Consider the following 13,051-nt stretch of genomic DNA (forward strand, 5'->3'; position numbering starts at 1 on the left):
TCAGCTCATAATGGTAATCACTGTGGTATACCGTGAGATTGTGCTGACATCTTTTAATATTGACTTTATTGAAATAGCAATTATTCAGCATCCCTGGTGTCCTGGCCAATATTTATCCCTCAATCAACTTCACTAAAACAGTCATTATTACATTGCTGTTTGTGGGAGCTTGCTGTGCGTAAATTGGCTGCCGCGTTTCCTACATTATAACAGTGACTACACTTCAAAAGTATTTAATTGGCTGTAAAGTGCTTTTGGACATCCTGAGGTTGTGAAAGGCGCTATATAAATGCAAGTTCCTCCATCTTTCTTTTCTCCTGCCACCCAGTGTTGATATGCTGCTTATGAAACAAAATATTCAGGATGCCGTATTTCCTTAATTAGCATTTATATTTAAATATTCCCACCCAAATACGGACGCACATATTCAGTGTCCATTGTCACGTCCAGAGGAAAATCTCAGAAGCGGCAGTGGCAGGTGAGGAACCAGTGGAATGGCTCCCCGCTGATTTCCCTTCTCTGCCTGCCCTGGTCCCACCCGAAAATGGATGGTAAAGTGGAGGAAAATCTAGCCTGACATGGTGTAGTCGGAATGCACTACAAGAGAAAGTGGTTCATGCTGAAATGCCAGTTCTCAAACTCAACTGTGGTGCCATGAAGAGGCCATGAGTGCAGCAAGGCATCTGCTCCTAAGGAAGGAAATCGGACAGTTACTCTGTATTGCAGTCAGGTACCTAATGAGAGTAGGTTGCTCATTTAGACCGCTGGTCACAGGTGAGATGGGGAAAAAGTATAGATGCTGATGAAGAAATTAAGGGGGTAGCTTTGAGTCACACGGGCTGACAGCATGAATTGGAAAATCGAACATGCACTGCTCATGATTTTCTGACCAGTAGTCAGAAGATTGACAGCAGAATGTGCCCAAATTTATCACTGACCCCAATGGCAAACCCATAAAATTACCCCTAAGTGTTGATGCATTTTTTGGTACAATAGTCAGCAAACCAGACCCAACAGTGATTGTTTAAACCCCATGCACAGTTAGTTAATGTTGTGAAATAAATACATGAATACAAAATTGCAACAATGTTTTACTAAAGGTGCTTTTGGAAATGGTGTTTATTGGACAGTCTTTATGTAACAAATTGGTACGTACTTTCTAACATTTATCTTCTCACCTTGTATGACTGTGATTTTACAAGAGACAGTTTACAGTTTATTTTCATTTAACACCTCTCTTAAAATAAATCAAATTTACACACTTTAGGAAAAAAAAATTATGGTTAAGAAAATGTCCCAAGTCACCTAGAATTCAACATTCATTGAGACCCAAAGAAAGCATGAAATGAGAAAAGGCCAGTCTGCCAATCAAGGATTCCTTCCACAAATCATGTACAACCCTGTTCTGTTATAGATAATACCAACCCCATTTAGTCTCCTGAACAAAAGTTCTGTGAAGTTTCTCCCTTCCCCCAAAAGGTAAATTAAGTGAAACCTCAGAGTACCTGACATTAAACCCTACATATTATTTATCCTTGTCCAGTTGCCACGACATTTTCATTGTCCCAGCAGAACAAGAGCCATCATGTCCCATTAATCATCTCTGTCAGTACTCATCATTATAACTCTCAATCTCATTCCTAACCGGATACTTATGCAGCTCTTTTAAAAAAAAGTGTTAACAACACTTCATCATTTGAGAATCTAGTCCAGTTATCCACTAATTGGACGGGAAATCCTTCTAATCTCAAACCTTGTTTTGAGGCTTTGCTAAAATCAACTGTATGGGAATGAAAATTGTGGCTATACTTATTCCAGTAAATGAAGAGTCTCAATAAACAGTAAATATCAATTTTCCACGCAACATAAAAGTTTTTATTGAATTACTTGGAAATTGTGTGTGCACCTTGAAGATTAGGGCTAGCCTCCTGATCAGCTCGCATATTTCTATACAAGACATAACCATTATGCTTACTTTGCAGTGTCAACTGAAATAATAAAGCAGAAGGAAGAGAAGAAATTACACAACACAAAGCATGGCCATGAGAACACAGTAAGTTTTTTTGTCAGTAGAGCCAGATACAAGAGTTTAGACAAGATGTCTGAGAATACATTTAGAGTCTCTGATTTGTGAGGAAAAATGACCATTTTAAATGTTGAAAAGATGTGCTTTTCACACATATCTTGCATTTAGGGTACAATTTTTTAGCATCTTTCAAAATGTGCAGTTTTGAGATTATGTATAAAACTTTATTGTACAGTCCCAAAACTGGATTTTATGTATTATTGTTGGAAAAATGTATGAAATCATGGAACATTCAAAACTCTAAAAGGGAAAAAAATTCTGGGGGGTATTTTCTGTTGAAATGATTTCCGCATCTCAATCTGAAACTAATACAGCTTTAAAAAAGATATGGTATCTTCAGTGAAATACCATCAAATTCACTGCCTGATAGAGGTCTGACAATTATTGTCATCTTTTCTCCTGAGCTGCTCTGATTACTTCAGGGGAGCAGCCACTTGCATCCCATGGTGCGCCATTCACTTCAATGGGGGTCGGCATTTCAGTTTGATCTGAGTACTGATCCAGAGCCAGCCAGCCAGCCCTGAGGGAAAAAACACGACTGGCTGGGTACTGCTGCATACTCAGCCAAGAGGGCTTGCTGGGCTCAGCTGACTCTGAACTGACTCACAGTCCCACGTGACTCCACTGAAATGAGTAGGTCACTCCAAGATGTAAGAGGCCCCTCTCTGCAACTGAAAATATTGGAGCAGCAAGGAACTGAGGAGATCCAAGATGGTGAAAATCCCTACAAGCAACAAATCTTAATGCAAGTAGCATTAACTACTATTCCTATTCAGATAGGAAGGGTGCAGGGGAGTACTTTGAATAGAAAATATTCCAAGACTTTCCTTCCCTTTAATCAGCAGCTTTTACTGATTGAACTGAAGGTGTGTAATGTTGGTTGTTGTGTATCCCAGTCAAAGCACTACTGAAGGGTTAAAGCCCCTTTCACAGAAAATGGTGCAAAACACTTTATGTTGGTGCATTCCCCAAATTAAATCATCTCCATCAGCTGTGAACTCCAAAATTATTGAACACATTCTATCACAGAATTAAACAGAAAGACACAATATTGGGAAATGACTGCGTATCAAAGAGAAAATGAGACAACACTTCTAGACGTGAGAAAAATCAATCTAATGGAAAATTGACAAACTTGTTTAAACGTGTCTGCACAGGATCTGAGACACGACCCACAGAGACCTCCAGTTAGACACACTATGCAGCTACTGTCAGTTATCTTAATCTGCTCAATTACTGCATGGGCTCTCAAAGGCGGCATTTACCAAACATCACTTAAATTGCCTTTTTTTCCTCCATCGTGCCTTCTCCTTACTTCTTGCACAGTCACGGAACATTAAAGCAGATCCTCCGGCTGGCTTGTACAATTTGTATTTCAGATCTACCGTATATATTTAAAACACACACTCACACACACACATCCTCTTTTAGATTCCTAGGTTTTCCTGTAAAATGGTTCACACCCTGTTGAACCCTTCATTTTTGAACATACATAGGTTCACACACTGCACCCTACTTTTTCTTGACATCTGACAACATAAGTAATTCAGGAGCTATTAAGACATAATTAATTATCATATGCAAGAAAGAATTGCACACTTATTCTGTATTCTGAAGATTGATCACTTTGGTCAGAAACTGAAGGCCAAAAGACTGAACTTCTTGGCTTTTGAATTTGAAACACAACATAATGTGTACAGTCTTTTTCACAGCAGAAGTTCATTTAATGACAAGTATTAAGTAACACAATAATCCAGCGTTATTCTGACAACTTTAACTATTACCTTTCAGAACACTTTCTTCTACTAAATAATTAATAAAGTGTTCAGGCAGAATATTTACAATTGTATAACTGGCAAAAGTTAGTTTTATTTTGCTTTGACCATGTTATAAAAAGTATGTCTTACACAAGCTAGTTCTCAACAACTGTGTATGTAGAAAAGGGACATACAAGCAGTAACAAAATATGTCAGTCATTATTGTACATGCTGGCAACAGCTAAAGTCCAGATCTAGGGGAAAAACGCTCCATTGATTCTTCTGCCTACAGTGAAAACTTAACAGGGTCGTTGCTAGTTTTTATCATCAGAAGTAATTGATTATTTCAAGGGTGAATAATGCTTAATAAAACTGAATTCAGATTTTTAACCAAGCTTATAATAAAATGAGATGTAATCTTAACGGAGATTATCTAGGAGAGGAGTTGCTGAACAAGAGTATAACTAGATGAATTTAGCAGATTACTGTCACACCTGAAAAATCCCATTACATCTATTAGGGACGCAGATGTAGCAATGAACAGAAAGGGGGGGTTGTTGGAGGAGACATATCTTTTAGTTTAAACTTTCTGAATATATATTTCAGTAGATTTGATTACAGCTGTTTCAAAGAAACAAAAAAGACAGCTGTTATCAAATGATTCATAAAATAAAACTACTTTGGGCTAGAGACCATACCTGCCCCCAATTATTCTTTTTTTAAAAAAACTCCTTCCATGGATACTTGAAAATCTATGATTTCAACCTTCAAAGGGCAAAGATTGTCAAAACTGGGTCATAAAATGGAAAAGTACTGTCTTTTGTAGTTATAAGTTCAGTTCAGCATAGCCTACTGCTTGTGATTTCTCTTGCACGCACTCTTTACATTACTGTATTTAAGAATTACAAGAACCACATAGTGAGTTTACAGAGGCCTCTTCACAGCATTATGATGCTGTTGATGTATTGGGAATCCACCCCATCTGATAGGCTCGTTCTAGTGTCCGTTTGCAGTCTTGCATCACAGTGCTGAATGTGATATGTGGGTATTCTTGAACTAGGCGTTCTACTGTATCTTCATTCACCTTTAAAACACAGATTTGAAGATAGAAGAATTAAAATTTTAAAGTCTAGCTTTTCCTTTCACATTTTGCCTTAAATCATGCTGCAGTACAGATCTACAGGTAATGGTAGTTCTCCAATATCTCATCCAGGAGGTCATTCTTCAGTTATGAACCAGACAGTGAGTGTCAGCAGCTATTTCATTGCAACACCACAGCCAAGTTCAATCCTGTCCACACACATGTGTGTGTGCACACTTTCCATTGGGGTCACTGGACAGAGGTTAGGAATGAAAATCTTGGCTGAATTGTCCTTTGTGCAGCATGAGAGCATTGAGACAACTAGTATCTCCACTACAGCCCCACCTAATATCAGCAAACACAGCACAGGCTGAGGATTGAACCCGTGACCATCCAGGTATGTATCACTCAGTACCATATTACATAGAAAGATAGAAAATAGGAGCAGGAGCAACCCATTCGGCCCTTCGATCCTGCTCTGCCATTCAATTTGATCATGGCTGATCCTCTATCTCAATACCATTTTCCCGCTCTCTCCCCATACCCTTGATGCCTTTTGTGTCTAGAAATCTATCTAGCTCCTTCTTAAATTTTTTAAGTGACTTGGCCTCCACAGCCTTCTGTGGTAGAGAATTCTACAGGTTCACCACCCTCTGAGTGAAGAAACTTCTCCTCATCTCAGTCCTAAATGTCCTACCCCGTACCCTGAGACTGTGACCCCTTGTTCTGGACTCCCCAGCCAGGGGAAACATCCTCCCTGCATCCAGTCTGTCTAGCCCTGACAGAATTTTATATGTTTCAGTGAGATCCCCTCTCATTCTTCTAAACCCGAGTGAATACAGGCCAAGTCGACCTAATCTCTCCTCATACGACAGTTCTGCCATCCCAGGAATCAGTCTGGTGAACCTTCGCTGCACTCCCTTTATGGCAAGTATATCCTTTCTTAGGTAAGGAGACCAAAACTGCACACAATACTCCAGGTGTGGTCTCACCAAGGCCCTGTATAACTTCAGTAAGACATCCTTGCTCCTGTACTCACATCCTCTTGCAATGAAAGCCAACATATCATTTGTCTTCCTAACTGCTTGCTGCATCTGCATGTTTGCTTTCAGTGACTGGTGTACAAGGACACCCAGGTCCCTTTGTACATCATCATTTCCCAATCTATCACCATTTAAATAATACTCTGCCTTTCTGGTTTTCCTTGGATAACTTCACATTTATCCACATTATACTGCATCTGCCATTATTTGCCCACTCACTCAACTTGTCTAAATTGCCTTGAAGCCTCTTTGCATCCTCCTCACAACTCACGATCCCACCTAGTTTTGTGTCATCAGCAAACTTGGAAATATTACATTTGGTTCCCTCATCCAAATCATTGATATATATTGTGAATAGCTGTGGTCCAAGCACTGATCCCTGCGGTACCCCACTAGTCACTGCCTGCTACCCCGAAAAAGACCCATTTATTCCTACTCTCTGGTTCCTGTCTGCTAACCAATTTTCAGTCCATGCCAGTATGTTACCTCCAATCCCATGTGCTTTAATTTTGCACACTAACCTCTTATGTGGGAATTTATCAAAGGCCTTCTGAAAATCCAAATAAACCAAATCCACTGGTTCTCCCTTATCTATTCTACCAGTTACAGCCTCAAAAAACTCCAGTAGGTTTTTCAAACATGATTTCCCTTTCATAAATCCATGTTGACTTTGTCTAATCTCGTTGATATTTTCTAAGTGTCCTGTTAGCACATCCTTTATAATAGACTCTAGCATTTTCCCTACTACTGATGTTAGGCTAACTGGTCTGTAGTTCCCTGTTTTCTCTCTCCCTCCTTTTTTAAATAGTGGATTTACATTTGCCATCCTCCAAACTGCAGGAACTGTTCCATAATCTATAGAATTTTGGAAGATGACAACCAATGCATCCACTATTTCCATGGCTACCTCTTTTAGTACTCTGGGAAGCAGATTATCAGGCCCTGGGGATTGATTGGCTTTCAGTCCCATTAATTTGTCCAGCACTATTTTTTTTTACCTAATACTAATTTCCTTTAATTCCTCCTTCTCACTAGTCCCTTGGTTCCCTTGCATTTCTGGGAAGTTATTTGTGTCCTCTTCCATGAAGACAGAACCAAAGTACACAGTGCATATACCTGCTGAGCCATCAGGATATCCTGTCAAGTGTAAGTATATTCATCCAATTTCATAATTTTGACAGGACTGTAGAGATGGAAATATAATATAGCCCTCTTAAATGGCCTAAAATGGTTTTTAAACCAAAAATTCAATGCTGCCAAACAGAGAATATTCAATATGGCAGGGTCAGGAAGCCTGGTGACATTGTTGTAATAATTACATTTCTCCAACAGCTTGAAAATCCAACAGCTTCAATGGTCGCTTTTACTGATATCAGCTTTTTATTTTTGGATTTTTTTTTAAACTGAATTAAAATTCTCAAACTGCCATAGTAGGATTTGAACTCATGTTCTTTGGATTATTCGTCCAGTAATATAACCACTACACTACAGTATTGGGTCTCAGACAATTCAGCAACCACCCACTCATTTTCTTTACCACACGTTTAATGTTTATCTGCCTATTAGTGTATAATTGTAAAGTCAAGACATCAACCTATTTTTCCTATTTAAAATAATTTACATGTTAATGCATAATTTGCAGCCTGTGTCCTCATTTGCACCTTGGAGATGTTAAACTATTAATTGTTCACCTAAACTGGGCCATCTTAACACCTCATTTTTCAATGTCTACAATAGTCTTGCCAATGTCATTAAAACAATCAGAGCTCTTAACCTGTATTATTATTGAAAATATAAAAATACATTTTCTACAAAACCATACTTCATATGGAATTGAATAAGGTGGTATAAACGTAAAATCAGTTATATACTTAACAGGAGTGTATTATATAAAGGCACTCATAAATCATTCCCCAAAACCCTGTCTGGAAATGTTCATAAATACAAATTAAATTTTTAGCACCTATACTTATCTTTATTAACCACCAGTCAATATGTTTTACTGAGCTAATTTTTTTTTTGATGAGGAGAAATGTTGACAATTGTGCATATGTTATCACACCCTTCTGGGAAAGGAACAATGGACAGACAATGTGTGTTGCTAACTTATGGTAATAAAGAATGAATTAATTAGTTCTCATCAACTAAATATGGTGACCTGATATGTAATATAGTGCAATTATATTGTTGGAACTGCTTCGTGAAATGGCTCTGCAATGCTGGTTTTTGCACCTATTGCTGTAGAAACTGTCCTATTTATAAAACAGAGTTGTTTGAGAGTTGTAAAAAGTTTGTTGCCAAATGGCTGGGAAAGTCACTGTCTGTATGAGGCAGGAATGAAGGCTATCAGTTGTTGTTTGCCATTGGTCAGGAAGTATAATGGCCTCTGGTATTAATCCACTCCACATCGATGCTGATTGGCTAAAGGATGTAAAACAACAGGTACTGGTTACAGAAGTAATATCGGGGGTAGGGGTAGGGGTAGGGGGGTGGGGAGAGGGGGAGTGCTGAGTAAAGTGTCCCAGGATTGGTATTGCATCATGACTGTTACTAATTTACATCAATGACTTGCATTCAGAAACTCAGTACAAACTGGTGAAATTTGCAGATGGCACCAAACTAGAAGGAACAGTTGATTTTGAGGATGCAACTCATGAAATACAAATGAGCTGGATAAAATACGTAAGTGGGCAGAACAATGGCAGATGAAATTTAATATGGACAAGTGTAAAGTACTGCACATTGGAAGGTAAAATGGGAGACACACACGCTCCATGAATGGTGTTGAAATAGCTGACAGTGAAGTTGAAAGAGATCTAGGGGTCCTAGTAGGCTTGACGCTCAACATGTCAGCAACTGAAAAGCAGCAATCAACAATACAAATAAAAAGATGAACTACATGGCCAAAACAGAAGCATATAAGTGAGAAGAAATCATGATCAAACTGTACAGTACTCTGGTCAGATTGCACCTCAAGTATTGTATTGAGTCCTGGTTACTTAAACACAAGGGAGACTTAGAAGTACTGGAGGCAGTGCAGAGAACGGCCATGAGGCTGATTCCTAGTGTGAGGTCTGAGGTAGGAGGAGAGACTGGAGAAACTTGGACCTGTCAGCCTTGAAAGGAGGTAACTGAGAAAGTGATCTTATAGATATATATATATAACAATAACAACTTACATGTACATCCCAAGGTGCTTCACAATAAAGATAATTAAGGGAAGGAAACTGATTAATGATGGGAAAGATTAGGAAGGGTGACTGAAAGCTAGGTCAAAAAGGTGGATTTTAAGTAGTTTTTTTAAGGTAGAGAGACATGGAGAATAGGAGGTTTAGGAAGTTTAGGAAGGGAGTTCTAGAGAGTAAGGCAGAGGGGGCTGAAGACTCTACCACCAACGATGAGACGAAGGGAAGGGAGACATTCAACAACCAGAATTAGAAGACCTAAGGGTACAGCAGCGGATGCAAGTTCCAAGGATAGGGTGAAAAAATGCCACAAAGGGATTTGAAGAGCAGGATGAGCATTTTAAATTTAATATATTAGAGGACAAAGCGCTAATGTAGGATAACGAGGACAGGGATAATTGGCGAGTGGAAATTAGTGCGGGATAAGATACATGCTGCCACATCTTGGACAAGTTGGAGTTTCTGGAGGCTCAGAGAGTGGGAGGCCAACAAGGAGGGCATTGGGATAATTGTCCAGAGGTGACAAAAGCATGGATAAGGATTTCAGCGGCAGAGGAGCTGAAATAGAAGATGTTGCGGAGGTGGAAGTAAACAGTCTTAGTGTGGAGCTTGTAGCTCAGCTCAGGGTCAAACAGATTACCAAGGTTTAAAACAGTCTGGCTCACATTGGCCGAGTGGCCAGGAGGACTGATGGAATATCCCCACCATCACGGAAGCCAGTCTTCGGCCAATTCGATTCACTCCACGTGATATCAAGAAACGGCTGAGTGCACTGGATACAGCAAAGGCTATGGGCCCCGACAACATCCCAGCTGTAGTGCTGAAGACTTGTGCTCCAGAACTAGCTGCGCCTCTAGCCAAGCTGTTCCAGTACAGCTACAACACTGGCATCTACCCGACAATGTGGAAAATTGCCCAGGTATGTCCTACCCACTAAAAGCAGGACAAATCCAATCCGGCCAATTACTGCCCCATCAGTCTACTCTCAATCATCAGCAAAGTGATGGAAGGTGTCGTTGACAGTGCTATCAAGCGACACTTACTCACCAATAACCTGCTCACCGATGCTCGGTTTGGGTTCCGCCAGGACCACTCGGCTCCAGACCTCATTACAGCCTTGGTCCAAACATGGACAAAAGAGCTGAATTCCAGAGGTGAGGTGAGAGTGACTGCCCTTGACATCAAGGCAGCATTTGACCGAGTGTGGCACCAAGGAGCCCTAGTAAAATTGAAGTCAATGGGAATCAGGGGGAAAACTCTCCAGTGGCTGGAGTCATACCTAGCACAAAGGAAGATGGTAGTGGAAGTTGGAGGCCAATCATCTCAGCCCCAGGACATTGCTGCAGGAGTTCCTCAGGGCAGTGTCCTAGGCCCAACCATCTTCAGCTGCTTCATCAATGAACTTCCCTCCATCATAAGGTCAGAAATGGGGATGTTCGCTGATGACTGCACAGTGTTCAGTTCCATTCGCAACCCCACAAATAATGAAGCAGTCCGAGCCCGCATGCAGCAAGACCTGGACAACATCCAGGCTTGGGCTCATAAGTGGCAAGTAACATTCGCGCCAGATAAGTGCCAGGCAATGACCATCTCCAACAAGAGAGAGTCTAACCACCTCCCCTTGACATTCAACGGCATTACCATCGCCGAATCCCCCACCATCAACATCCTGGGGGTCACCATTGACCAGAAACTTAATTGGACCAGCCATATAAATACTGTGGCTATGAGAGCAGGTCAGAGGCTGGGTATTCTGCGGCGAGTGACTCACCTCCTGACTCCACAAAGCCTTTCCACCATCTACAAGGCACAAGTCAGGAGTGTGATGGAATATTTTCCACTTGCTTGGATGAGTGCAGCTCCAACAACACTCAAGAAGCTCGACACCATCCAAGATAAAGCAGCCCATCCACCACCCTAAACACTCACTCCCTTCACCACCGGCGCACTGTGGCTGCAGTGTGTACCATCCACAGGATGCACTGCAGCAACTCGCCAAGGCTTCTTCGACAGCACCTCCCAAACCCACGACCTCTACCACCTAGAAGGACAAGAGCAGCAGGCACATGGGAACAACACTACCTGCACGTTCCCCTCCAAGTCACACACCATCCCAACTTGGAAATATATCGCCGTTCCTTCATTGTCGCTGGGTCAAAATCCTGGAACTCCCTTCCTAACAGCACTGTGGGAGAACCGTCACCACATGGACTGCAGCGGTTCAAGAAGGCGGCTCACCACCACCTTCTCGAGGGCAATTAGGGATGGGCAATAAATGCTGGCCTCGCCAGCGACGCCCACATCCCGTGAACGAATAAAAAAAAATCAGTTGTAAGGGAGCGCAGTTTATAGCGAGAGCTGATACCAAATAACCTTGGTCTTAGGAACATAAGAATGGGAGTAGGCTATTTAGCCCCTCGTGCCTGTTCCACCATTCAATTAGATCATGGCTGGTCTGTACCTCAACTCCATTTACAAGCCTTGGATTCATATCCCTTGATACCCTTACCTAATAAAAATCGATCAATCTCAATCTTGAAAATTTCAATTGTCCTCATGACCACAGCCTTTTGGGGGATAGAATTCCAGATTTCCACTACCCTTTGTATGAAAAAGTGCTTCCTGATTTCACTCCTGAATGACCTAACTCTAATTTTAAAATTGTGTGCCCTTGTACTGGATTCCCCCACCAGAGGAAATAGTTTTTCTGCATCCTTTTAAACATGTCAATTAGATCATCCCTCAACCATCTAAGCTCAAAGGAATGCAAGCCAAGCTTATGCAACCTGTCCTAATAATTTAATTCTTTAAGCTCTGGTATTATTCTGGTGAATCTGCATTGTATCCCCTCCAAGGCCAATATATCCTTCCTAAGGTACGGTGCCCAAAAACTGAATGCAGTACTCCAGATGGGGTCTGACCAAGGCTATCTAAAACTGAAGCATAACTTCCTCCCCTTTGTATTCAAGCTTCCTTGGTCTTCATGATTTTCAATGGAAAGAAGTTGTGACTCATAAATGATGATGCCAGACAGGCAGTCTGGTAGCACAGAACTGTTTGTAGGGGTCAAGAGATAGAGTAGGGAGGTAGAGCTGGATGTCATCAGCTTACAAATGGAAACTGACATTATGTCTGTGGATGTTACTGAGGCTAGAATATGGATGAGAAAGTGGAGGGGCCAAGGATAGATCATTGGGAGACTCCGGAGGTGACGGTGCAAGGGCATGAAAAGAAACTATTGCTGGAGATATGTTTGGATAGGTAGGAGTGGAATCACACAAGGGCAGTCTCATTGTGTGCTGGACATAGAGGAGAGGTGATGGAGGAGAATGGCATGGTTGCCCATATCAAATGCTGCAGTGAGATTGAGGAGAACAAGGAGGGATGATGCACCATGTTAACAGTTACAAAGGATGTCATCCATCACCTTGGCCAGAGCTGTCTTGGTGTTGAGAAGGATGGAAGCCGGACTGCGGGATTCAAAAAATAAATTTTGAATGAGATGGGCATGCATCAATGGTGACTACATAATTGAGGGCCTTCAGGAAGAACGGGAGGTTAGAGATAGGGCAGTAGTTGGAGACCACAGAGGGTCAAGAGTTGGGGATGATGACAGCAGTTTTGCAATCTTTTCATCCGTCTGTAAACATTTTCCTGTCGACTACTCAATTTTCAAAGTTGCTTAATTTTTCAATCTAATTACCAAACAAGCTGGTATATTTGGGGGCAAAGTTGGTCAACACCAGTAGTGTAAAATGTAAAACAAAATCTAGCACGGTGTAAAGCGGGCTGCCGATTCACTATCAGGCCTATTCGTGTTACTGGCGTTGACCAAGTTCACCCCCTTTATTTTTATGAAGATGAAATATTCCTTTTCGTTTTAAGTTTTATTTCATATG

At 41.1% G+C, this 13,051-nt stretch overlaps 1 protein-coding gene across 4 annotated transcripts in view; it reads right to left on the bottom strand.

Annotated features, from left to right (window-relative positions):
* Positions 1-1,104: 1,104 nt before the first annotated feature.
* Positions 1,105-13,051, bottom strand: part of fbxl17 (F-box and leucine-rich repeat protein 17) — a 667,009-nt gene continuing 655,062 nt past the window's right edge. For all 4 annotated transcript variants that reach the window (XM_067982923.1, XM_067982926.1, XM_067982925.1 and 1 more), the window contains one exon: positions 1,105-4,927. In XM_067982923.1, the coding sequence (XP_067839024.1) occupies positions 4,790-4,927 (138 nt within the window). In that variant the 3' untranslated portion in view covers positions 1,105-4,789. The remainder of the gene's footprint in view (positions 4,928-13,051) is intronic.

This window comes from Heptranchias perlo, chromosome 4 (genome assembly GCF_035084215.1).
Source record: "Heptranchias perlo isolate sHepPer1 chromosome 4, sHepPer1.hap1, whole genome shotgun sequence".
Classification (NCBI taxonomy): domain Eukaryota; kingdom Metazoa; phylum Chordata; class Chondrichthyes; order Hexanchiformes; family Hexanchidae; genus Heptranchias; species Heptranchias perlo.